General features: G+C 38.6%; 1 protein-coding gene and 1 long non-coding RNA gene across 3 annotated transcripts; both read left to right on the plus strand.

Annotated features, from left to right (window-relative positions):
• The first annotated feature begins 102 nt into the window (after window positions 1–102).
• LOC113051837 (cysteine-rich secretory protein LCCL domain-containing 2-like) lies at window positions 103–26,051 on the plus strand. Its single transcript, XM_026215970.1, has 15 exons — window positions 103–355; window positions 2,640–2,974; window positions 10,439–10,557; window positions 14,100–14,232; window positions 17,357–17,472; window positions 17,826–17,926; window positions 18,019–18,177; window positions 19,681–19,741; window positions 19,823–19,889; window positions 19,975–20,105; window positions 20,212–20,255; window positions 20,785–20,857; window positions 20,971–21,046; window positions 23,031–23,161; window positions 24,455–26,051. Exons 2-15 carry the CDS (start codon window positions 2,720–2,722, stop codon window positions 24,504–24,506), a joined length of 1,518 nt encoding a protein of 505 aa, XP_026071755.1. The 5' UTR covers window positions 103–355; window positions 2,640–2,719; the 3' UTR covers window positions 24,507–26,051.
• Window positions 3,173–5,863, plus strand: LOC113051838 (uncharacterized). 2 transcript variants are annotated; one of them, XR_003276950.1, is made up of 5 exons: window positions 3,173–3,361; window positions 4,067–4,103; window positions 4,526–4,727; window positions 5,448–5,505; window positions 5,777–5,863. It is a non-coding gene; the product is annotated as an uncharacterized LOC113051838 (long non-coding RNA). The 2 variants fall into 2 exon arrangements; XR_003276951.1 differs by lacking the exon at window positions 5,448–5,505.
• Window positions 26,052–26,663: the final 612 nt, after the last annotated feature.

The following is a 26,663-nucleotide window of genomic DNA, read 5'->3' on the forward strand; positions in this document are numbered from 1 at the left end:
ATATAATCTATATATAAATATCTATATATATATATATATATATAACTCATCGAAAAACAACCTGCTGTCGTGAGTTGTTGAGTAATCCTCTGGAGCTGCTTTGAGATGATTTATGTTCGTTGCGTTTTCATTTCGACATCGCTCGTCAGAGAACACAACCTTCTTCATCCTCCCCTCCTCTTCTTCACGCGCCTCTCCTTCGCTATAAAAGGCGGCGAGTCTCTTCCACAGAGTCAGTGCGAGTCACCAGCTGCCAAACAGAGTCCACTGCTCACACTTGTTTGACTTTCAAGGAACATACTATTGACACAGCTGCAGCAGCCTCTGGAATAGCTCGTGCAGAAGACGAAACTAGGTAAGATGTGTTGCTGACACTAGTACATGGAAGTTAAATTATTCATATACTTTAATTAACTGATGTATTTGATCAGTTAAAGTTGGATGTGCAGAATCAGGGGAGGAGCTGCAGTTTTTCTCCTTTTTTTTTGGTAATGATCCATTGATAGTCAATCTGTAAAATCTAATGCTCACTGGTCAGAACATCAATTTGAGGGCATGTATTTTAAGATGTATTTTGGGCATGATTAATTGCATTCATTGTCATGGTTGAACTGTCACGCTTTTGTTACAATCTCATGCCATTTTAGACTTTTATGCTTGTGCTAGGAAAATCACAATGTGCAAAACCATGCATTTGAAGATGGACCACCTGAATGTGAACTAGAAAGACAGAAAGAGAGAGAGAGAGAGAGAGAGAGAGAGAGAGAAAGAGAGAGAGAGAGAGAGAGAGAGGCAGCTGGAATTGGAGAGGTGCCTGTGTTTACTCAGATCAGGTTTATGCAGAGAGGGGAAAATTTAATCACGTTTGGCTCATCAGTGTTCAGAAGTGGCCACTAATTGTTGTTCACCTCCTCCCCTAATTCCATTCCCAGAGAAAATCAGTCTGGGATAGAGAAGGAGCCGCTTTGATTCATGTGGGAATGGCACAGCTGCTGAATGTGGATCTGTTCTGTTAATGAATTATCCATTGTCACCTCAGGAAATGAATGAGTCTGAGTTCATGGATAGATTGTGAACCTGCAGAGATCAAACCGACCTGCTGGTCCATCAAACTGAACTGAATCTAATCGAAGGAGATCAGGCCTAGTGGTTTGATCTTTTGAGCAGTAATGAAGATTTCAGTGGGGTTTTTGTTATGTTAGGCTTTGATTAGTATATTTGTTCTATAATTATGGGGCCTTTGGACTGACAGTGCATTATGACATACAATAAACATTCTTCTAATTGGAGCACAAACTATTCAGTTGGTGTGGATCGCTGTGGGCCTCTTCATTTCCTCATTGGTAAGTGCTGCTCCGCTGAGGATAGATGGCAAATTTCATCTGAGCAAATTGACGGCAATTCTGGGTGAATTAAACAAGAAACCTGTAATGTCTGTCATATTTCATCTCAATATCATAAGAAACAACATTATAAGCTGACATTATTATTAATTAATTAATTAATTAATTAATTAGCGTAGTTCTCATTGTATTGTGAATCTGTAATACTGAAATTGAATAATAACAATTTAAAATATCTAAATAATCATGTTATTATCTGTATTTTTTTAATAATGTAGTGATACAGTTACATTTTTAGGTATTGCAGTTAAAATAATAACCACTTTAATTCATGCTAATTTACATTAAAATATTTCTATATTTTTACAGTAATATAGATACAGTTATAATTATTGCTTTTGTATTACAGTTTGTAATTATTGCAGTAAAGATAATAAACATTTTCATTTATGCTCATTTTAAAACGTATTTCAATATTTTTACTGTGATATAGTGCTGCAGTAACATTTGAGGTATTACAGTAAAGTTAATGACCACTTTAATTTACGCTCATTTAAATTAAAAACATTGTATTACAATATTTTTACAGTAATATAGTGATGCAACAACATTTTCAATTATTACAGTAAAGATGACCACTTTAATTTATGCAAACTTAAAATAAAATAAAAATTGTATTTCAATATGTTTACATTAATTTAGTGTTGCAGTTAAATTTTTAGGTATTACTGTACAGATAATAACCACTTTTATTGATGCTACTTTAATTTGAAAACACTGTATTTCAGTATTTTTACTGCAATATTGCTACAGTCAATATTAAGTATTATAGTAAAAAGGAGAAAAAATTATGTTTTATGGTTATAGGAATTTGGGAAGGAATATGCTCAACTGTCATGAAAGTAATAACCCAATTAATCTTATTTGTCTTAGAATTGTGCTTGCTTTAGGTAAATTTCACTTACTTTCAGGGGAAGTGTTACCTGGACTTGTTTTTTGTTAGATTCACCTAATGGACACGCATGAGTTTAAACAAAGAAGCAGTTGCTGCAGTCTCATGTTATTCCAGAATATCAATCCTCAGATTCTTCTGAGTTCTTTCTTTCTTTTCTGATTGTTATTCATATATTTGTGGCGTATGTAATAAGAGTGACTAATGAACCCAATTAAACAAATTCCCTTTTGAAGCACTGATTTTTCTCTGTGTGTAAACACATGGACGTGTGTTTACTATCCAGCGTTTGCTCCGACAACTTTCCCAACACTTGTCCTCATGGAAACCATATTTCCTTCCAGATTTTTCAGAACAGAGTCCTGAAGACACGTGCACACAAGGCAGTCTACTGTAGTTGACCCCCGAAAGCATCACTGCTGTCATGCACAGGCTCGTTTCCATTGCCCTGCTATTCCTGGGAGCCAGTTTGGCTGCTTCCCTCTTCCTTCCTGACTCTCTGGAGCTGAGGCAGATAATGCAACGCTACCAGGACGAGCTGGAGCCCAACGGCACAAAAGCTGATACACCTTTACGCACTCGTAGAGCCATCAGGTGGTCAGACAGAGAGGAGATCCTGCAACTGCACAACAAGCTGAGAGGAGCGGTGCAACCGACTGCCTCCAACATGGAGTACATGGTGAGAATTGAACACACACTGTTAAAAATTACCAGCATTTCACAATAATTAACAGTATTATTTTACAGTAACTTGTTGTAATTAAGTTTCCCTGTAATATCCCAATGAATACCTGTAAAAACTACAGTATCCTTGGATTTTACAGCATTTAACTCTTATTTTACAGTAAAATCTTGCTGTCTAAAACCTACTGTTATATCACAACAAGGTCTGTAATATCACAACAACACAGTGTAAAAAATAAGTATTTCACAGCAGTAAACAGTATTATTACAGTGAAATATTGTATTGAAATGTGCCATGGGAAGTCACATGACATAACCGATCTGTTTTGAATTGAAAGCGCTGTCGTCGTGTCCCTCTTCTATTCCGGGCTGAATGGAGAAGGTGAGCAGCATGCATGTTTGCAGCACTTACACCCATGTTATTTTAATATAATTATAATATATACTTTCAAATAAACATTTATTGCATGACACAGTTCACATTTTGTTAGCAAGTGCCGGGAATTGTTGAAAGTTCTCTCACAGCATTTGCTAATAGAAGTAACTTAATGTTAGTTAGAGTTAGGCTATAATTTTTCATGTCACTATTTTATACTAGTTTATAAAACCATTGATGGGACAAACATTGCTATATGTGCACATTTCTGTAATTAGTCAAGGTTATCATACATTTGCAGGGCTAACCGTTAGCTGTTTAACTTTAATGACTTAGTGATTCAAACGGTCCATGATTTTTTTTCCAGCGGATATAGTTACAACCGTTCACATTTTGTTAGCAAGTGCCCGGCTTTTTTTTTTTTTTTTTTTAATTCTCTCACAGCATTTGCTAATAGTAGTAATGTTAGTAATGAGTAATAATAGTAATGTTTCGCTATAATTTTGCATGTCAATAACCGTTAAGACAAATTTGGTATTTGTAAAGTTTATAAAACCAGTAATGGGACAAACTTTACTATTAATGTGTGCACATTTCTGTTATTAGTCAAGGTTATCGTAGATTAGCAGGGCTTACTGTTAGCTGTTTAACTTTAATAACTTATTGATTCAAACGGTCCATGAATTTTTTTTTTTTTTTTTTTTTTTTCAGCAGGTATCCTAGTTACAACATGACTGAGCTAACTGGAGTAAGTTATTCTCACGTTGTGTTGGACAACGGGAGGGTTTTAACACTAGGGTTCCCACTTGTCCTGATATGAATGAATAATAATTGTAAAAGTTGTAAATGCAATTTACATTGAGTTAGCAATATCAAAGTAATACAGAAAAAAAAAAAAAAAAACTATTTACACTATTAAAACACTATTTATAAATACACCTTTCATTTTTGACATCCGGCTAGAATTAAATTACAATAATAAATGATCATATTCTGCATTCAAACTGAAATTCTTATTGTTGGTTGCCTTTGTGTAATTTCTCCTTTTATTTCCTTTTCTTTCCTTTTCTTAGTTCTTTCCTTTAAGTAATCCTTACATTTGCTGTACGCTTCTGTCATAAGTGCCACAATGGTGACATGTTTTTCTAATTATCCCACCCACATTTTCAGGAGCCATCCAAAATCATTTGGTGACACTGGCAAGCACGGTGATACTGCTGGAGACGGATGTCACTCTCTTCTGCAACATGTAAAAATTAGAGTGGAGAAAAAAAATAGGAATAAAGCTCTTGCTCAATGCTGCAGAGAAAGAAGACCGCGCACTGGAATGGCAGGAGAGGCCAGAGGCAAGAGGTCCTGTTGACCAATACAGGTATGTGGCAATATGTATGTGGCAATATACATGTAAAGTCTGTCAATATTTTGCATTGTAAATGACCATGAATAACACTGAAACAGGACAAAACATACTTTTCTCTTGACTAGTTTATTGACACTTTGACATGGGCCCTTTTCACAGCAATCATGTTGTGATGTAATTACCTGTGATTATGGACTTGTTCCATTTAGGATTTATCTGAGCCAGGGCGCTGATATTGTGCATAGTGGCTCTCTGGCATGCATGGTTGTGATACACTAAATACATTGACCTTAAAGGGATATTCCACCTCCCCTTGAGTAAAACAATTGATTTTTACCTTTCTCCTGTTCATCCAGTCATTCCCTGAGTTTGGCGATACCACATATAGCTCCAGCCTAGCATAGATCATCGGATTGGATTAGACCATTAGCATCTCGCCCTCAAAGTGACTAAGATTTCAAGAATTTTTCCTATTTAAAAGTAGTTTCTTCCCAAGTTAGAACATGCAATAAAAGTAAGGGAAAATGAAATGTGGTGATTTTCTAGGTTGATCTGACATGGAACTATACTCTCATTCTGGTGTAATAATCAAGGAACATTGCTAACTTACCATGGGCGCAGTGATATCACGCAGCAAGAGACAACTTTTAAATAGGACAAATTCCGGAAATCTTAGTCAATTTGCAGGCGAGATGCTAATGGTCTAATCCTATCCAATGATCTATGCTATAGGTTGGAGCTATACATGGTATCGCCAGACTAAGGGAACTGCTGGATGAACAGGAGAAAGGTAAAAATCAATTGTTTGATGGAAAAATGAGGTTAGGTGGAAAATGAGCTTAATTCCCCAAATGGTAGAATATCCCTTTAATTAGTTTGATAAAATACACCTGTGTTTACAACACTATTACACTGTAACATAACTTCTGTGGGATGGGTCTATTTAGACAGTCACAACAGGGAATCAAACTGCTGACCATTCAGTCATGAGATGACTTGCTCCAACTTCTGAGTTATAACCATCCCCAATAGTATTGTTACTCTGTGATGCCCACTCCTAGGTGTGTCAGGTGGGGCCCAGCAGATTTGCCAAAGGGGGAGACCGAGGCAACATTGGAGAATATAAAGAGGGATCTGCTGAACATCTACTCAGGCATGCCATCTACTCTCTTTTTGGGTTATTTTGTTTAGAATTTAGTAATTTGTCAAGATCTGAACACTGTGTGTGTTGGGCGGCTACAAGACCAAATTGTTACTTGGGTACTAACAATACATCTGTATGTCTGTGTACACATGGGAAGGAATGAGTGGGGCAGAGAGAGCAGAACCAATAATGGAAAAGACATGCATCATCCTGCGGAAATACCTTAACAAAGTGCCTGCTGCAGCGATGTCTGAGATCAAACAGGAATGGCCATTTATCTTCTCTCAGAAATGCCTATTCTCGCACTTTAACCTCCTGATGGACGTTGATGTCCTTCAGAAGCTACAGGAGGAAATTAGTCGAAGAGGACAGACCATCCTGGATTACTGTGCAACACTGGACAACCCAAAGATCCGTGATGTTCTGGCCTGCTATGATCCAGACTCTGACAAGGCTGCCTGCATCCTGCTGCTCCTAGTGTTGTACTTCAAAGAGCCGAAAGAGAGTTTGATGCTTGAAGTTCATGTAAGATTTTTTTATTCAAATATTTAAAATGCAAAATGAGTGATTACATTATCAAGATTTACCTTGCATGATTTACTACCTCTGACCAATGAACAATATTTATCCTTTATCCTAAATCCATGCTATTGTGTGTTAACTATGTTACAGCCATGTGCCACTTCTGTGGACGTCAATACTGCAGAACTCCCCGGAACCCCGTGCTTGATCATTCAAGGTAATGTTACTTTGATCTAGTACCGATATTTCTAACTCATTATTTTGTTTTCATTCTAGAAATCTAAATGACCACAATAAATAATAATAATTACATTTGTATAGCCCTTTGTATCTTAAGCAGATCTTAAGTTGTATCTGTTCATTTCAGGTGACATGATGAAGCCCTCTGGATGGCTTATATCCATCGAAGGACATGTCGTGATGGGCCCACACCCTTTATTTTTACATGGAGTAGCTGCTTTCTTCAGCAGCTATTACGTATTCAACCTTGAGTATCCTACTGCTGGATCTTCGACACTGGAGTTCATTCAAAGGTATTTTATAAAGATCACATTTAATCTTGTAATTCACATTATAGTACAGGCTTACAACTCAATGATTGTCTTGAGGTCAAAAATGCTGACAAACGAGGTACATGAGGCTAGCCTGGTGAGACCATCCTGATCTCGCGAACTCATTCAATTTCGCTCTGCAGATCAATCTGGGTTTCTACACATGTTATGCTGACAAATACCTGCCGGTCCAATCACAGCTATTTATTTCGTTTTGCTACCTCTCATAGTAAAAAATCTACCACTTTGCCTAACGCTAACCTAACCTGAGGCACCTTGGCTAAAAATGGCACAAAAAAAAAAAAAAAAAAAATTATGGTGAGAGTAAGATCTAACAGGTTTTTAATTATAAATCTATTAGGGTTCTATGTAGGGGAAAAGCACAGCAAAAAGCACACCTTGATAAATGCTGTCTGCAATACATACTGTAAGTCTATTTAAAACTGAAACTATCTTTGCTTATTAACAGGTGCTTCCTGGGCATCAATCCTGAAAGAGGCTCAAAGACCAAAAAGCGGACAACAATGAACCCTCATGTGAGCACCCTTTTGAGGAAACTTATTGACTTTGAGTGGGCATCATAGTTTTTTTTTTTTTTTTTTTTTTGCAGCGGTAGTTGTCAGGCTCAGTTTTGAGTAGCCTTGTTCTTTTTGTAATTTTTCCAGACAACTTTGCACTACAATGCTGCTGCATGTGACTCTTGAAGTACTTGGCATCTGCTAAACAAATGAAAAATATTTTTTTCTTAATAAATATGCCATTGGGCTAACGTTGACTTTACCTCAGAGTTGTTTGTTGGGGGGAGGGGGTTAATTGTACAATGATTGTAAATTCACAGTACATGGAAGCTTCATCTGCATTACTTTTACAGTAAGTTATTGGACAATTTTAGCATGACTTCCACAGTATACATTGTAAATTCACAGTGAAGTATTGTCAATTTGTACATTATTTTCACACTACACACTGTAAAAGTACAGGGCCTTATTGTAATGATGTACAGCAAAAGATTGTAATTCCCCAGTAATGTACTGTAATATCACAGTAATTGCTGTGTCATTGAAGCTGTGAAGTTACAGTATAAGGTTGTGCTTTTACAACAATGCATTGTAATATCACAGATATAAAATTACAGTAAATTGCTGTGACTATATTTCACAGTATATTGCTGTAATCCTTACTGTGAAAGTCATGCAAAATTTATCCAATTATTTATTGTAAATTTACAACGAAAATTTTTGCAGTGCAGTTTGAGTCACTGTTCACTCACAAACAACTCTTTTTATGATACACTGTAATGTTGAGTCTGTAAACATTAAAAAGAGCTGAAAACTCGGTTCGAAAACCTAAAGAGTTACCTTTCTAGAAAGCATTTTAGTCCATCATGAGTGTGCTGCAGACACAAAGAGGGTTTCAAAAAGTAATAAAGTTAAGTTGACATCTGAGATCTAATTGAAGTTTAAGCTGCCGGAAGATACCTTAGAATGTGACAAGTTGAAATCTTTCACTCAAGATGGTGAGAATTATTGATTGTAAATACAAAAATATTTATTCAACACCAAAAGGTATCAAATACAATCTATTTAATAATGCATTATTTTTTTATTTTTGTGTGTGCTACTTGAAAATGAAATTACACTTTAGCATGTCTTTTAAAAAGGAAAATGATATACATTAAAATAATATACTTAAGTGTTAATTAAATGTAATGATTTCAGAAACATAAATGCATTTTAATTGCAATAGAATGAAAACGTAGCATAGTTTACATTTATATTCCGTCGAAACTTGTATAACGTATTAAAAAATATATAATAATTACACATTTTAATGATGAAATTACAATTTAGTATTTTTTTTTTAATTGTTAATTTTAATGTTAAAATGAATAGCCCACTACATTTGAAATTAAAATCAAGTACTTTGCTTTGGTATGTTAGTCACCACATTCATTTATTATTACATTATTACAAACTGCACTCCTTAAAAGTGTACTTAAGTGTGTTAAGAGACAGTCATTTAAAAAGTGTCTATTTTTAAGTTCACTTAAGTGGCCTTTTATTATATGAATACTGTCTTATCTGCAAGTATAGTTTTTAAAATACACTTTTATGACACTAATGACATGTTTTTATGTTTATATCATTGTCACGCAGTTTGTTTAGCCACATGCTAGCATTCGACTCTGTAGGAGTTAATAGTTTGTTTAGTTTCCCAGTGCTGCTTTTTTTATATTAACCACACATATCAAGAGCTGTACAAACCAACTCTCTGTTCTGCGTTAATGACTCTGATTTGTACTAACTTTATATTGTATTAGCAGCAGTCATCGTTTTTCTTTTGGTGTAGTAAATATCTTTAGGTTTGTGTAGGTGCCAAATACTGGCTTAGTTGGAAGAGACATGTTGAGTTTACAAGTGTGGTGAGGTGCTTTTTACAGTGCAGACAATTACACTGAGGTTTAGCCGTCTGCTGACACAGATATTGAACAGAGCCAAAGATGAGTGACATTGCTGGACCTGAGATGATATTGCAGCTATGCAGCCTTCAGCTGTAAGTGTTGTAAGGATTCCCTTGTGTTAAAGAAGTGCACTTTATAAAACCTTCAAAAAGAGTACTTGTTATGGAAAAGATTATACTTAAGTGTGTTGCTGAATGCTTAGTTGCATTGAAATTGAAAGAAAATGTAAAATAGTTTGAATTCATATTAAATGCAATGAATTGTACTTAAGAGTTTTTAACCACTTTGAAAAGGACTTAAGTATTTAAAGGTATTTATAGGTGATTTCAAAATTATATAAATTTTCTTTGAAATATGATTTAAATGTATTGTCGATTTTACTGAAGAGCATTTATGGTCCTGCAGTTTCCTGTGTATCTTTGTGGATGGTAATTGAATGTGTTTAATGTTGGTATAGTGAGATTTTAAAGGGAAATATACAAAGAGCAAGGGCTTGTGGTTAATGTAGTTGGGTTGATGTTTTTGAGAAAGACAGGAGTCTACCACAAGCAGGGGTTTCAGAACCGCTGCCAGGCCTCAGCGAACAAGTAAAGGTTTCAGAAATGTGGCTTAGTCCCAAACAGCACCTTCAGAACTGAGGTTAGAGAATGTGTGAGTGTTTGTACACATCATGCAGTTGGAAATTTACTGAGAGTTCCTCAGAGTTGAAGAACCCTGTTCATTTGAGCAAAGTGAATTCTCCCTCCCTACAGGTGGAGAAATAAGCTGTGGAAATTTGTCTCATTTAACCCTGATTGCGGGGGGCTTACAGTGGATGTGAGCCAAGCTCTGATGTGCGTGCATGTAGCCAATATTTTAGTTGTACTGGGCCTGATTCCCAGTCCAATAGTGAAGATGAAGAGTCAGAGGAAGGCAAAGGGTATCATCTAGGAATAAAACTCAGCATGTTCAGTATTTTGTTAAAGTCTCAGTGCAAATATATGGGAATTATGGACTCATGTGTTTTTTGTTGGGAGTTTTATTTAGTTTATGTGTGTATGATCAGGTCTGGGACGATGAACTGGCGAAGTCAGCGACCTACTGGGCAGAACAGTGCCAGTGGGAACATGGACCTAAAGATCTACTGATGTCCATCGGGCAGAACCTAGCCGTGCACTGGGGAAGGTATGAGTACACATTTAAAAAGACCACATCAGTCTGTTCCTGTAATGTAACCAGTCATGCACATAGTCATGGGAAAACCTGGAAGTATTGGGAAAAAAAAAAAAAAAAGTGAATTCCAGGCCTGGAAAAGTCTCTACAGATATTGTTTTTTCCAGGGCAAGCAAAGTTATTCATTCAGATCTGGAGAAATGTTTGCTACATTTTATTTATCCATATCACGTCAAGTTGTGGTGACATTAAATACAATTTCGCAGTCAACAAAAGGTCCAATGTCAACAGTATAGAAACCAATCAGTTTTTTCAAAAAAAAAAAAAAAAAAAAAAAAAATTTCCCCCAAAAGTTTTGTACGAGTCACATTTGCACACAAACTTGCACAGGAATATTTGTAGCTACTGTGGCGGGGTGAAGAAGGACATGACGAGCAAGTACAGGGGAGTTCCCCGAAGGGTGGATTTTATTAATAAAAGTGGTACGGAGCTGCAGTTAAAGTCGGGCGCTCGAAGCACCGGCTACGTTGTGAGGGCAGCTTTTATCCGGTGGAACGCCACCTCCGTCTCGGGGGTCCACGGGATCTTCTCCGGTTGCCCCTTAAAGCAGAGGTAATATCCTGCCATCCCCAAAAAGGCCCATACTTGCGTCTTGGAGTTGGGCCACGGCACGGAGAGGATTGCTGCCACCTTTTTCTCCTGGGGTCTGATCAGACCGTGACCCACCTGGTACCCCAGATACTTTGCTTCCAAGAGGGCCAGGTGACACCGGGGGTTGGCAGTCAGGCCAGCCCGGCGCAGTTCCAGTAGCACCCTTCGCAGCCGCTCCAGGTGGTCCTCCCAAGTCTCAGAGTTTATTACTACGTCGATGTAGGCCGCCACGTAGACCTGATGCGGTCGGAGGAGGACGTCCATCAGCCTCTGGAAGCTGGCCAGTGCTCCGTGGAGGTCGAAGGGAAGGACCGATATTGCCAGTGTCCATTTGGGGTTGAGAAGGCCATCTTCGGCTTGGCCTGTTCCGAGAGGGGGACTTGTCAGTATCCCTTCGTGAGGTCGAGGGTTGATATAAACTGGGCCCTTCCCAGACGATCCAACAGCTCATTGACGCGGGGCTTGGGGCAGCAGTCAAACTCAGAGACTTCGTTGAGGTGGCGGAAGTCATTACAGAAGCGGAGGGTGCCATCGGGCTTCAGAACCATGACAATGGGGATGGACCATGGACTGTGAGATGGTTCAATTACCCCTAACCTCAGCATCTCCTGTTCTTCCTCTTCAATGGCGTGTCTCAGAGCCTCCGGGACATGGTAGGGCCACTGCCAGGCGATGGTTCCGGGTGCCGTGCGGACGTCATGTACCAAGACGTGGGTCCACCCAGGCTGAGGGGAAAACACATCCGGAAACTGACTGACCAGGTGCTGCAACTCGGTCTTCTAGGTAGCGGAGAGTTGAGGGTCCATGTGCACAACCATGGGAGATGCTTTGGTGTAGGCCGAGAGCTGAGGCCCAGTTCCGACCCAGTACTTCAGGAGGTTAATGTCATAAAGCTGGTCCCTCCTCCGTTTTCCGGGCTGCCGCACTCGGTATGTAATGGGGCCGACCTTTTCGGTGACGGTGTACAGCCCCTGCCAGGTGGCCAAGAACTTGCAGGCAGCCGTAGGGACCAGAACATGGTCTCCTTGCTGGAACTCCCATGGTTGGGCTGCCCAATTATAGTTTTGCTGCTGGGCCTGTTGCGCCTTGACGAGGTGCTCCCGGACGATGGGCATCACTCGGTCGAGCCGCTCCCGCATCTCCCGCACGTGTTCCACAGTGGTACGGTGTACGGCCGGTTGTTGTTGCCAGGCCTCTCGGGCAAGTTCGAGCAGACCACGGGCTGGCGGCCGAAGAGCAACTCAAATGGTGTGAAGCCGGTGGAGGCCTCCCGAACCTCGAAGAGGCAGCATACATGTAGCGGGTGGCATAATCCACGATGACCAGGATGTGTTCGTGCCCCCGGGCGGACTTCGGCAGTGGCCCGACTAAGTCCATCCCGATCCGCTAGAAGGGCAACTCAATGATGGGCAGCGATATCAGCGGGCTGGGGGGAGGATTTCCTTCAACTCCTCATAAGACTCGTTGACCTTTGGGGGGTAGCGTGAAATAAGCCTGTTGGGCCTCTCCCGTCAGCAGCAGGGCAATGATCCTGATGATGATAATGATAATGTCATTGTGGGATGTCATCCTCGGCAGCAGCTGCGTGGCCTGGACACGAGGGTCAGGCAGTGGAGTACGTGCGCCGGCAGCCATACGGAGCTCGGCGAGCTTCCGTTCGGTTTCCCCTTGCCGGGAGGCCATGTGCTCCATAATTTGTTGCTGGCGGATGCTCACCTCGGTGAGGTGCTTCAAGAGTTCTTCCATCGCCGGGGGAGGAGCGCCACCTGGGGAAACCAGAGAAGACAAGTGAGCCAACAGGGCGTGTGGCAAAAGAAAAAAACAAAAAAAACTATCAAACCATTTCAGCTGGGGAAACACCGCGTGGGAAGGGGTAGTCGGTGTCTTCTCTGTCCTACCAGCATTCTCCACCAGTGTGGCGGGGTGAAGAAGGAAATGACAAGCAAGTACAGGTGAGTTCCCCGAAGAATGGATTTTATTAATAAATAGTGTGGCAGAAGGCGGTGAGGTGAGGTGGTCCGGTGCGGGGTGCTCAGCTTCCTCGGTGATCTGTGTGCTGTGACGGTGTGGGTCCGTTGTGCTCTCCTGTGTGCGGTGGGGCTGGCGGTCACACACTGTTCTCTGAAAGCAAGACAGACAGTTAGGATTATCTGGCTCTCCTGGAGACATCTCTCACCTCTGTGTTCGTTTGCTGTGCTTAAATAGGCAGCTCTTGATGATCCGCAGGTGTGGCCGCTCAGCCCGTGACGAGCAAGAGCAGGTTTGACTGCTCGGTTTCCAGGGCGACGCTGATGAGAGCTCGGGACACGTGTCACACAATATACAAAAAAAACCTTGCAGATTATTCTTTTATGCCAAAAATCATTAGGATATTAAGGAAATATCATGTTCCACGAAGATGTTTTGTGAATTTCCATCCTTAAATATCTCAAAACTTAATTTTCGCATGCATGAATTTTAAGCATGGACAACTTGTTGTGAAATCTACAAGGGGAAATATTTCGGCCTCATCACACAGAATCCTAATGAAATGGCTGGATTTTAAAACCAAAATCACCTTTACTCTGCAGCAAAAGTATACAGTTTATCAGTTTCTACATTCACTGGGAATCAAACCCATGACTTTGGCACTGCTAGTGCAATTCTCTTATTTTTGAGCTGAAATGTAAAAAAAAAATTATTTAAACTATTATGGGTAAGTTTTTCAAATCTATTATTTCTAAGTTACAACATATAAACTGAAATCCACCCACGTGATCCTAAATGATCCCCATGCTGCTTTGTGTAAAAACATCTGCCAGATGAATTAATGTAAATGCATTTCACATATAAAACACTATTTAATGTATGTTACTGTGGCCTGATACTCATAATCATATTATTAATTGTATCTCTCTCAAAAGGTACCGCTCTCCGGCCTATCATGTGCAGGCCTGGTACGATGAGGTGAAGGACTACACCTTCCCTTACCCACATGAGTGCAACCCCTGGTGCCCTGAGCGCTGCTCTGGACCCATGTGCACCCACTACACACAAGTGAGAAAGACCAATTTACTTACAGTTTACAAACAATTATCCCAGTGGGACTAAATAACACAACATTGTTAATGGTTTCAAAACTTGCGTGCAAAGGTGTACACATACCAGCTAGCATTTCTCCTCACCAGCAGAGTTTAATAAGTAGCATGTGTGACCCACACTAAAACAGAAGTGACTTTAAAAGCAGCATGATCACTGGTGTCCATTAACCTCACACAAAACAGTGTCATATAAAAAGCATGTAACATGGCGCGGAAATGTATTTGTACACCTAAGCTAAATAAGCATGTATTGTATGTTTGAGATTCTTTTTACCATATTTGATATGCTCATTGTATGTACATTGATCAATGTTTGCATGTGAATTAAATCTGTTCGTCATATAAAGTGATAGTGTCTCTTCAGAAGACGTGGGTTAGACAGCTCGATTCATATGGATTACTTTTATTGTAACTTTTAAAATGCTGAAGTTTTGGTTGCATGGACTGTCAATGGACAGAAATCTTGCACATTTCATAAAACAAAATCCAAAATTCATTTAATTTGCATTTCAAAGATGCATGGAAGTCTGAAGGGTTTGGAATGACATGAGGGCATGATGACAAATTTTTCATTTTTAGTTGAACTGTCCTTTTAAGTTGTCGATCATACTTTAGTTGGGGGACCAATTCTCACTCTTAACTAAATATTAACTATGTCTTTTGCCTCAATAAACACATTATTTTATTAGTGGTTGGTAAGATAATTGTTAAGTTTAGGTATTGAGTAGGATTAAGGGTTCAAATATATGGTAATGCAGAATAACCCATTAATATGTGCTTTATAGGTACTAATAAACAGACAATATGCTAGTAATATGCATGCTAATAAGAAACTAGTTAGTAATACTGAGAATTGGTCCCTAAACTAAAGTCTTACCAATTGTCCAAATACCAATTATAGCCAGTGGTTTTCTGTGTTTCTGTTTCATTCTACACTAACAGCTCCTTTTTGAAAATGGTATTTTGAAAAGTAATGTTGATACTGTCAGAACATATCGAACATGCCAGATCAAGCAGATGCAATGCACAAAGAAAAGGAGGGTAGAAAAGAGAGACCAACCAAAGTTCAAGACTAGACAACAGCAGAGAAAACTGAGGACAAGAGGAGGAGTTGAGCAATAGCCTCTTAGACTGTACCTTATCGCTGAGATGAGTTTGTGAAAATAGACATTGGCTCAGCTCTGAAAGCAGGTCACAAGCATCTGGAAGCCATTCCCAGACTCCTAAATCATTTTCCATTTTGACCCGAATTCATTTAAAGATGCAGAACGCAGAGTCGTTGGGGATTCCTGCCAAATCTCTGCTGTGATTCTCTCTGTTTCCCTCTTCGCTCGCGTGCTGGATGTGGAAGAACAGGTCTTGGAGGCCCCATGATTTTCTTGGTGCCAGACGATCCCTCAGGGTTAAGCTTGAGTTTGTGTTTTTTGAGACTGATTAGTTTGCTGTTTCATTGTCCCATGGCCAACACCGTCTGCGGCCTCTGCAGAGGAAGTGCATTCCCGAGGGAGCATTGAGACGTGTACCGGGCTGTACCCGGTGAACCAGATTGTGTTTAAGCGAATCAGAGGTCCTTGACCGCAGCTCAGTGGGCTGCACGCAGACATTGCTTTGTGTGGATAAGAGTGGATGAAGGGAAGTTTTTCACTTGAAGTGCTTCTACTTCCGCCCTACAGGGCAGAATGAAAGAGGGCTGTCTCTATTCACAGCCCCGTGGCCCCATCAATCTACTGCTTCTGCCCCAGAATGGAGACCACTTCCTGTTGGGGAACACTTCCTCCTCAGAAAGGAGTTGATATGGATGTCTTTTTTACACTTTTGATAACAGCAAAACAGATAATAGTTTGTAAAATTGTGTTTATGTTGAATTGCCAAACATGTTTGCTGATATTTGGGAAGGATGCAGCTAAGGTTCTGTTGTATATATCGGTTTAAGGTTGGGTTGAGGGGTTGGAGTAAGGTTATCAGTGTAATTACTACATACTTTAATTACAGATGTAATTACATCCCTGCTGAAAAAAAACAAAAAAAAAAACAAAACAAACTAACAAAAAAACAAACAAAATAACAGCTGAAACCAGCCTAAGCTGGTTGGATGGTTTTAGCTGGTCTTCCAGTCTGGTCATAGCTGATTGTAGTTTTCGCAGGTTGGTTTTAGAGGGGTTTTGACCGCTTCTTTTACTGTTCAGGCTGGGACAACAGCTGACCAACCAGCTAAAAACAGCTGAACATCCGCTTGATCATCTTAGCCAGGCTGAAGACCAGCTAAAACCAGCTACTTCCAGCTTAAACCAACTAAGACCAACCAACTAGCTTAACCTACCCCCCCTGTCCACAACATGTGCATTATATCAGAACATTTCTGTCTTAATTCTAGTGTCTTTTAGTTGCTAGTTGCTAAGGTGTTCTTAGAATTTGTAATGCAGTGCTAGATAGCTGCTAGGTAAGGTGGCCATATGCGCCGTTCATATGGGACACGTCCCGGCCAGGATTTTAATATTCCCTAAAATATCCAGGTTCTGGCTCCTTATGCTTTCGAATCGCTCTTACACCTAATTTGGTGTCTTTTTTCATCGGTGCACAGTGACAAGTCAAACGAATGAGCACATGCGCATATTTGCATTGCTTTAATCAATCCCTGTGGACCTCACCTTCTCAGGCGCAGCCCCACGATTGGTCGATTATGTACAATACCTGCATGTTATTGGTCAAACTGCTTTGGATGTTTTAGGCAATATTAAATCCTGGCCAGGACGTGTCCCGTATGAACGTTGCATATGGCCACCCTACAGCTAGGTTGTTCCTAGGGTGCTCTATATGGATTTTAGGGTGATTTTTAGCCTATAGATTTAGCTTGGGTCGATCTTCAATGTATGGTTATTTGAGTTTTTTTTTATATTTTATAATTATCCTGATGAAAACTGAAATAACAAGACTGCTTAGAAAAGAAACAAAATACTTCTATTCAACATTCCAGATGACTTACATGTCAAGGTTCAGTATTTATGAACAAATACCTAATCCTGAATAAGCACCACTAATAGTAATGTAATTTAATAATAATAATAACTCTTCATTTGCAGTTGGTGTGGGCCACGACCAACCGTGTTGGCTGTGCTGTACACGTGTGTCCGCGTATGAACGTATGGGGGGAAATCTGGGAGAACGCTGTCTATCTCGTCTGCAACTACTCACCCAAGTAAGACCAGCTCTTTCTGCTGACATTTATTCATTTAACCGCAGATGGCTAATTACTATTCCTGATGATGAGCCTATGGAACAAAACGTTCATCATTGAAAACATGGAGGCTACAGACAGTTTCATCCTTAGAAAAAATGGAAAAGTAAATGAAGGCTTTTGGGGAAAGGAAAACATGGCCAGAATGTGCTATTCTTTTCCAAGCTAATGATTTAATTTGGCAGCTGGGGGTTGTTTTCCTGAATTATTCGTGAGATCCGTGAGAGTATGTGATAATGTGTTTTGAATGCTCAGTCAAATGTGCAGATTTTGCGGTCGATTCCAAACCATGCTGAACCTGTGTCTTTTTTTAGGGGAAACTGGATTGGGGAAGCCCCGTACCAACATGGCAGCCCCTGTTCCCAGTGCCCACCAAGCTATGGAGGAGGCTGCAGAGACAAACTCTGTTACAAGGGTGAGCACTGAAAGAAATACGATTACAAAGGAATAACACATGGAGGTCGAAATCTTATTTTTGAGTTTTTTTTGTTGTGATTTTGTTTTTAGGAGATGCTAAACGTCACGAGTCTCCAGATATGAATGAAGTGGAGAAGCCGCAGGAGCCAGTTCAGCCTCCAACTAAGCCTCAGCCCAAACCCTCTTCCCCCAAAAAACCTGCAAATGCCAATCCTTCCTCAACTAAGACTACAAGAACTAGCTATCTAGGTAAGTGTGAATAATATTATTTAAAATAATTAAAAAACAATTAAAAATGTAAATAAAAAAAATAAATAGTAATATGTTGTTGATGTTAATTTCAACCCAATCACATGGCAAATATGTACCTCTGGGTACGTTTCTGCAATACCGGTTTTAAATACCTTAAAGGTGCTGTAGGGAACTTTTGTAAAAAAACATTTTTTTTAACATATTTGTTAAACCTGTCATTATGTCCTGACAGTAGAATATGAGACAGATAATCTGTGTAAAAATCAAGCTCCTCTGGCTCCTCCCAGTGGTGCTATTGCCATTTGCAGAAACTACATCGCTCCCGGTAAGAAATCAACCAATCAGAGCTGCGGTCCGTAACTTTGTTTGTGTTCAAAATGTAGAAAAATGTATATAATAAGCGAGTACACCATGAATCCATTTTCCAAACGGTGTTTTTGGCTTGTCCTGAATCACTAGGGTGCACCTATAATAAGTGTTTATATTCGGACTATTTTAGATTGCTTCGGGGATACCGCGGCGGAGTAACCCAGTACCTTTGTGATTCTTCATAGACATAAACAGAGAGAAGTAGTTCAGGCTACGATGTTCTTCCGCAAGACGCAAACAGTTCTGTTTATTAACCGCTAGAGCGTCAAAAGTTCCCTACCGCAGCTTTAATGAACGTTTTTCAGCAGTTTCAAAGATAAATGTCCCTTGAGTGGCGCTAAAACACGGGTTCAATATGTGAACCCTGGCACATTTTATTACGTTTATATTTGTACGTATTGGTGTGTTTTTATCATGTTACTTCTGGTACGAATTGCGGCGGATCAGAATTCAAATATCCGACTGTCGTTTAAAGTTAATGCTCTATTGTGTTGGAAATATGCCCCACACCAAACCCAACCCTAAACCTAGCCAATAGTGTTATCAAATGCAAAACTTATGTAAAAATGCATTTGTTGATGCAACCGTGCCATTTCAACTTCCTTACATGTAGATTTAAACCACTTTGTTGAATCGCAGTTACACGGGATTCAAACCTCTTAAGTTTACATTTATTCATTTAGCTGACGCTTTTATCCAAAGCGACTTACAATTGCTATATATGTCAGAGGTTGCACACCTCTGGAGCAACTAGGGGTTAAGTGTCTTGCTCAGGGACACATTGGTTTCTCACAGTGGATTCAAACCAAGGTCTCTCACACCAAAGGCATGTGTCTTATCCACTGTGCCAACACCACCCCAAGCTTCATCTCTGTACTCTGTGAGCTACCGAACAAACCTACTGCATCTGAAAACCCATAGATATGAAGCTGGATATGTGCGATGCTAACGTTCAGAAGAAAACTGAGGTTAATTTGCATGAAACGATGAAAAAATAAAAATAAATGCATAATTATAAAATGTATGTGTATGTATTATTATTATGTGTAATTTAATGTGTACATTTATCTAAACTATTCATGATAGAAGATTGTAAATTTCTACTTTTTATTTTTTACTTTTGCCTTTCAGCACAAAATATTAAGTGTGAGACAAGAATGAGGGACAAATGTAAAGGAGCGACCTGCAACAGGTCAGTGTAAGGACTACATTGATTCCTTAAAGATATAATAAGTTCAGAAAATTTTACTGGTGTTTTTTTTTTCTTTTTAAGGTACAACTGCCCAGCAAACTGCTTAAATAAGAAGGGGAAAGTCTGGGGAACATTGTATTATGATGTTGTAAGTGTTACTTTGACATTTTACTTGATTCTGTTTAAGTGTTACATTTATTAATTAATACAATTTTTTTCTCCTATTATTTTAGCAATCAAGTATTTGCCGTGCAGCTATCCACTATGGAATAATTGATAACAATGGAGGCCTTGTGGATGTTACAAGAAAAGACAACTTCCCTTTCTTTGTAAAGGCAGCCAAGAACGGCGTAGAGTCATTCAGGTAGTCTAAATGTTATGTTGATATCATTTGAATTCAGTTTGTCCACAATTCAATATCCACACGAGAGTTATTGACTCTAATCTGCGTTCTGTCATTTTCTTTTCAGTAAATACAAACCTGGCAATGCATTTACAGTGTCGAGAGTGGAAGGTGAGTATTGTTATTGTATTACAAAGTGAATGCAGATATATGCATATTTTCCAATACGAAATCAGAATTAGTGTGGTTTTGGATATTTCATTTGAAGTTAATAGATTGTATTGATATATAATAATCCTAAATTGCAGCTTCACCATGACAGATGCACAGTATTTTTTAGTTTAACATAAATGCTTGTCAGTACATTTAGCAGTACTTTAAATATATTAAAAAAATAATCAAATTAATTATGAAATCTCATATAAAGATGTACATAAGTGGGTTGAAAAATCACTCTAATATCCAGCTATTTGCATTTAATATAACTTTAAACTATAATACATTTTCAGTCGCCATTACTATTTTATTGTTACTATTTTAAGTGTCTGAAATATAATATAATATGAATATAATATTATGGTTAATATATTAATTTAATTATTCAATTATAATTAATTTTTAATGTAATAATAATAATAATAAACATTTTGTTTGGCAGAAGGCCTGTTTGACCAAAAGAATGTGTTTTTACCTTTTTTAGAGCAAACGATAGACTGCTACACAACAGTGGCTGAGATTTGTCCTTTCAAGGCGTCTGCGTCTCATTGTCCAAGGTACAGTTCAGACTTATTGAAATTCTCTCTATATACGCTCTATATCAGTTCAGTGTGAAGTACTGTGCTTGTCAAAGTGATGCACCTTACCAGCTTCTCCTCTATCTCATCAGAGTCTTCTGCCCAGCTAACTGCATAAACCAACCTTCATATTGGGCTCCAGTGGTCGGAACTAACATTTACGGTGATGTGAGTACCTGCTTCGGTCCGAGAGCGTACTTACAGGGCTGAGAGATGGGAAATGAGTGTGAACAGGCATTCATAGTCAAGCACTTATGAGTGCTAAAGTGAGCGTGCTGCTCTTGTGGTGAGGGCCGACCGCGGGAATTGTCTGTTTGAGTGCAAAGGGAGTTTTCTATGGAGGTGGCCGCCATTGTCGCCACTAATTTTTCAGCTAGAGTGTAGACTGACCACAGAGCAGCAGCTCTCTTCACTGACTCATGCACGCCTGAGGTCAGGACTTGGCATTGCAGACTACTTTAGACCACGGTTTAGGGAACAGCTTGCTATGTAACTTCAGTGTAACAGTTTAACTTCATCATCATTGGAGAGGTTCGTTAATAACTTAATCAAAATCATGACACTTTCATGATTCATTTGAAAGCCCTTGTGAAAAAGAAGTGCACTTAATTGTATTGAATGTGCACTTGTAGTGTACTTCAAATCCTAAAAGTGTTATTAAAAAAAAAACTTTACTTGCAGGTAATATATTCCTAATGAAATAAAAGCCCACTTAAATGTACTTAAAGAAAGACTGTTTTAACTTAAGTACACTTTTTAACAGTTCACTTTGTGATAATGCTTTACTTTAAAGTCCATTTAAATCATTAGGTTGTATTAATATTTTTCACTTTTCTCTTGTTTTGATGTGTTGACTTCAATACTACATTTAATATATTTTAAATGCACTAAATTGCAACTTCATCATCACAGCTGTGTAATTTTAAATATTGAATAACATGTCACACAGGCATCAATAGAAAATACATTAAAGTATATTTAAAGTATATTTTGGTTTAACGTGAATGTTTGTCAGCAGCGACTCTAAGATTAATGTAATGATATTAAACAAATGTAAGCTATAATACATTTTAATTTAATTACAATTCACATGCCATTATTTTTTCTTCCTTTTGAAATAAAAGGAACTTCTAAACATCTTGTCATTTTTAATATAATGAACGAGGACTCTACATTTATTCACTTAATTCAATCTGTAGAGTTTTATTTGAGAAACAGATCAAAATATAAGTTATTCACTGATAATCTTTAGCAAGCTCTTTAGTGAGCTTTCTAACTCCAGCTGGATTCAATCCAAGAGATCTGAAAACTGTAAACTAAATTTACAGCAATTCAACAGTCAATCTATAAAAATAAATTAACTTCAATCAGGCATGTCTTTTCCTCACTGGAGGAGAGAGCTAGTGTGGAATGGCCTGGTTGTGTATGAACTCAAATGAACTTGTTGCCTTTTGGCCCTTTCGGCTTGTTACGGCTACATTCCTGTGTAAAAGCTGAGCGTCTGTGTAGCTGGCCTCAGATCAGAGCAAGCATTAATTAACCCTCATTATTCAAAGGCTTGGACTTGGTAGTTTGTGATGGTAGTCGTCTTTGTTTGAAAGTGCACTTCACTGCATGAACAATTGGATGAGCATTATAAGATAGTGGCACCCAGATGTGTGCAATGAGCTGTGTACTTTTATTACTTTTCATCATTACTGAAGGGTTTTGCGGACAGAAGCAGCCAGAGCTGAACCTTCTTTCCAGGTCAAAAGAATAAAAACCGAAGGTACATGCAGTTCCAGAGAGTTCACGCACACACGTCTTGCCTTTTCTGGAGCTCTTGAGCTCCGGCCATGCTCTTGTGCGTGCTGTAGACATCCAAGTGTTGTTATTTGTCAATGCTCCTTTAGACTGTTTACATCTCAAGGACTGGTGAATAGAGCGTGGAAAACATAGTGGCATGGTGCTATGGCTAGTGTCACTAGTACAAGTACTTTTGTCCAGATATTTAGTGAGCATGATATTTAAAAACAAAACAGATTATACCAAACTTTTGACTTTGCAAATTGAGGAAGCATGATATAAATCCTCCAGAATGAAGGTCAGTGGAACTGCATATGAACACTGGTATTTGCACTAAAAGAACAGGCTTTTGTCTCCTCGTGTCCAGGGCTCCAGTATCTGCCGAGCAGCTCTCCACGCTGGAGTGATCAAAGCCGGCGGTGGCTATGTGGACCTCCTGGCTCTGGATAAGAGGAAAAGCTACACCGGGACCTTGAAGAATGGCATCCAGTCTGAGAGGTACACGTCCTGTATCTCGCTTCACCTCTCGTTTCCTTCCTTTGCTTTCTCTCAGTAACTCAACTCAGCGGTCAGAAGCCGTGATGGACCAAATCTGCCTGTGGCACGTTAGTGGTTGAAGAGTAATGGTGTGGTTTCTTGTCGAAGATGGACCACACAGGAGCTCTTTGCTTACTCTCCAATGCTGCGTGCAGAGTGCTTAAATCGACAAAAATCGGCTCCAGTGTAATGAAATCTAACACTTGAATCATACACCATCATCGAAGGAATTGATCGTGGCTTTTTAAACGCCTCGACCGGCCTTCAGACCGAGCATAGTTAAGCCATTCTCTGACAGCTTTGATAGATTTGCTCCTCACTGCACGCTATTCATATGATGCAATCAAGGGGAAATGGGAAGCAACCAGTCGTGTGAATTCGGCTTTGTTAACAGGGAAGTGTTCACACGCTCTCCATATTAACACTGGATGGAAAAGTTGCTGGTGTCTGACTCAGTCAAAGATAATTACAGCACATCTGATGCCAACAAAGCAACAAATTCAATACACCACCACCTGAATAAATGAAAAAGCCAAGAACAGTAGTCAATAATGACTGCTGGAAGAAATCTGAATGAAACCGCAGCACGAGATGAAGTGTGAGCCAGTGTTAATGTCATGCTTTCCAGAGCTTATCTGAAGCGTATACACAAATCACTGAAGTTGATTAGAGGATAATTACACTCTTGAATTCAACATCTACAAGAGTTAATAAGATTCAACCCAAAGTTGAATCCCTATTTTTTCCTTTCTGACAGTCACTTTATTGTATTGAATGTGCACATGCAATGTACTTCAAATATTAAAAGTATATATTTAAAAACTGTACATACACATATTATGTAATAATATAATAATAATGAAATAAAAGGCCACTTAAGTGTACTTAAAATGTAAACGACAAACGTACAATTATAATTTCTAATGCAATTTAAATTACTTTTTAATACTTTTCAATTATAATTTGTCATGCTTTAAAAAACTCGTTTTAATTTGTCGATTATCACAACGGAGCATGCGTAAAGAATTTTAAACGTTTTTTGTTATTTAAAATTACATTTAAAGTTGATGTATCTTAAATGTGTTAATCAAACATGTAATTATACAACATATGAAATATATTTTAATGCAAGACATATATACTTCAATAGAAATAATAGCAGTACACATATTTCAGTCATTAGAATTATGAAGGTACAGTGTATATACAGTAAAACTGTTTGTTAATTGTTTTCTTTCTCTTTTTTTCTTGCAGTAAAAGCAATACAGAAGGCGGTTCGTTCCGTGTCTTCGGTGTTAGAGGGTGAGACGGCACTGATGACACACAAGAGGTCACCGAATTGCTCTGAAAAGTCAGGACCTATTGAAAGAAAATGCAAACCTTTGGACTCTGTCTTTGGAAGGAAAGAGACATTTACAGAAGATCGAAGGATGTTTCAAAGCTTCAATGCACGGGCTTCCAGGGGTTTTATATACAATTGTGAATAATGTTCTTGACCACACATGCAAATCTGAACAAAACGCAGTGGTACAGCGATGCTGGTTTTAATTGTTGTTTTTTGTTAATTTTTTCGATGCTATTATCGAATACATGCAAAATCTCTTATTTCCATACAAAATGAATATTGATTACACTGTATTTAATCTGTACAGATATTTTGTGGATTTGTCAGACTTGTGTTTCTTATTTTTTTGCTTTATTTCATTAATCATTTTTGAAGCCGGAGCTGGAAAAGTGCACAACAGTCACCACCTACATTTTTGCGTCAAGAATTATTTTTCCTATTCAGTTCACCCATAGTAAAAAAACAGCAACGACCATCTCCATCACAAAATTACAAACCTGATATGAAAATATAGTTCAGAGTTTAAAGCTCATGGTACGTTTGTCTCAAACGTTTATGCTCTATGGTTCAAATCAATTTCTTTACGATAAAAATGAGTGCGATTTTTACTTTTGCGCTCAATTGCAATAGTAGTTGAGTGTGTACAGTGCAGAAGTGGGGATTTATTGGACCTGAAGTGGGAAAACAGATGCTTTGCAGAGAAATGGCAAAGAAAAAGAGGCAAACCTCCAAGCAAAAGAAACCTTCCCTTAATAATGCATGCAAGACTTCCAGAGTCAACAGTACTCAGACTGTTAAAGGTGCAAAAACATTGCAACGATGTTTAATCCCAGTAGAATTCAGAGTCACAGTGTGCATGTTTAGGCTCATCTTTCATTACGGTACCTTCCTTTTTGTTATTTATTATTATGCCTTTTTCAACCCCTGCTCACGACCAAATATTTATGAATGCGACACAAGATATGTGTCCACTTGAGATTAAAACGTCTGTCAGAGTATAACATATTCCTGTTTGGTTAACTGCTATACACAACCCAGCAATTTCATTAGATCTCACAGAATGAAACCCAAGTGAGCAATGCCGACCGAACACTGATTAGTTTAAATCACTTTATACTGCAATGTAATAGAAAGGTACTTAAGATGAAAGCCATGCCTCTGTATATTTATTAGCTGGATAGTGCTTTGGAGTCCCAGATTTAGATAAAATGTGGATGTTCTTCGACGAAATAAGGGCCTTGGAGGACAATAATCACTTTGAAGGCTTCCGTTGGCCTGCTTTTCAGTCTTCACCGACTTTTATTTTCTTTATAACTTTCTCGAATTGTTACCTCAGTCCTGTTGCAGCAATATATCTGAGTATTGATGTGTTTAGGGAAATCATAAATGTTTGTAGACTACAATGGTTTGTGTAAATATTCAGATCTTGTCATCTGTGCCTTTTTTTAAAATCCAGAAGATAATTGTTTTTGCACAAATGTAAAATTAAGATTATAAAATCTATGATACTAAGACGATGTCTGTCTTTTGCTTTATAAAACATGTATTTAGGTTACTGTGTCTTATGCTGTTCAACAAATGGGACAATCTTTATTTTACCATGTGAAATCAAAACCATATCAAAAACTCCCCGAGACCACCCAAGCACAGGTCGACTCTTCATACACCACCTTTCAGTTAACAAAGACTACTAGGAGTATACATATCTTAGATTTTTTTTTTATATAAGTGATGTAGACTTCAGTTAGGGTCATCAGTGGATGCATTTCATGTTATTAAATTAATTCTTGGTACAAATATCTGAAAGCATGACAAAAGATGCACTTTATTATTAAACTTTGAATCTGCACTTTTGAAAATGCACTGTTTAAAATAGTACTTAAGTGTTAAAGGTCACATATTTTACACCTTTCTGGAGTTTTATTTTAGGTTTTGATGTACTTAAGAATATATATTTTCAGTATAAGTACCAAAATTCATCTCAATATATATTTTTTCATCTGCTCTCTCAGGAGCTCTGCTACGAACAGGTCGATTTTGGCCTGGCTAATTAATATTCATGAGCCTCTCTTCTGATTGGCCTGTTGTTTTCTGAGTGACGCATGGCCTGGCCAACCA

The sequence above is a fragment of the Carassius auratus genome, chromosome 32 (assembly GCF_003368295.1).
Source record: "Carassius auratus strain Wakin chromosome 32, ASM336829v1, whole genome shotgun sequence".
In the NCBI taxonomy this organism is placed as follows: Eukaryota; Metazoa; Chordata; class Actinopteri; order Cypriniformes; family Cyprinidae; genus Carassius; species Carassius auratus.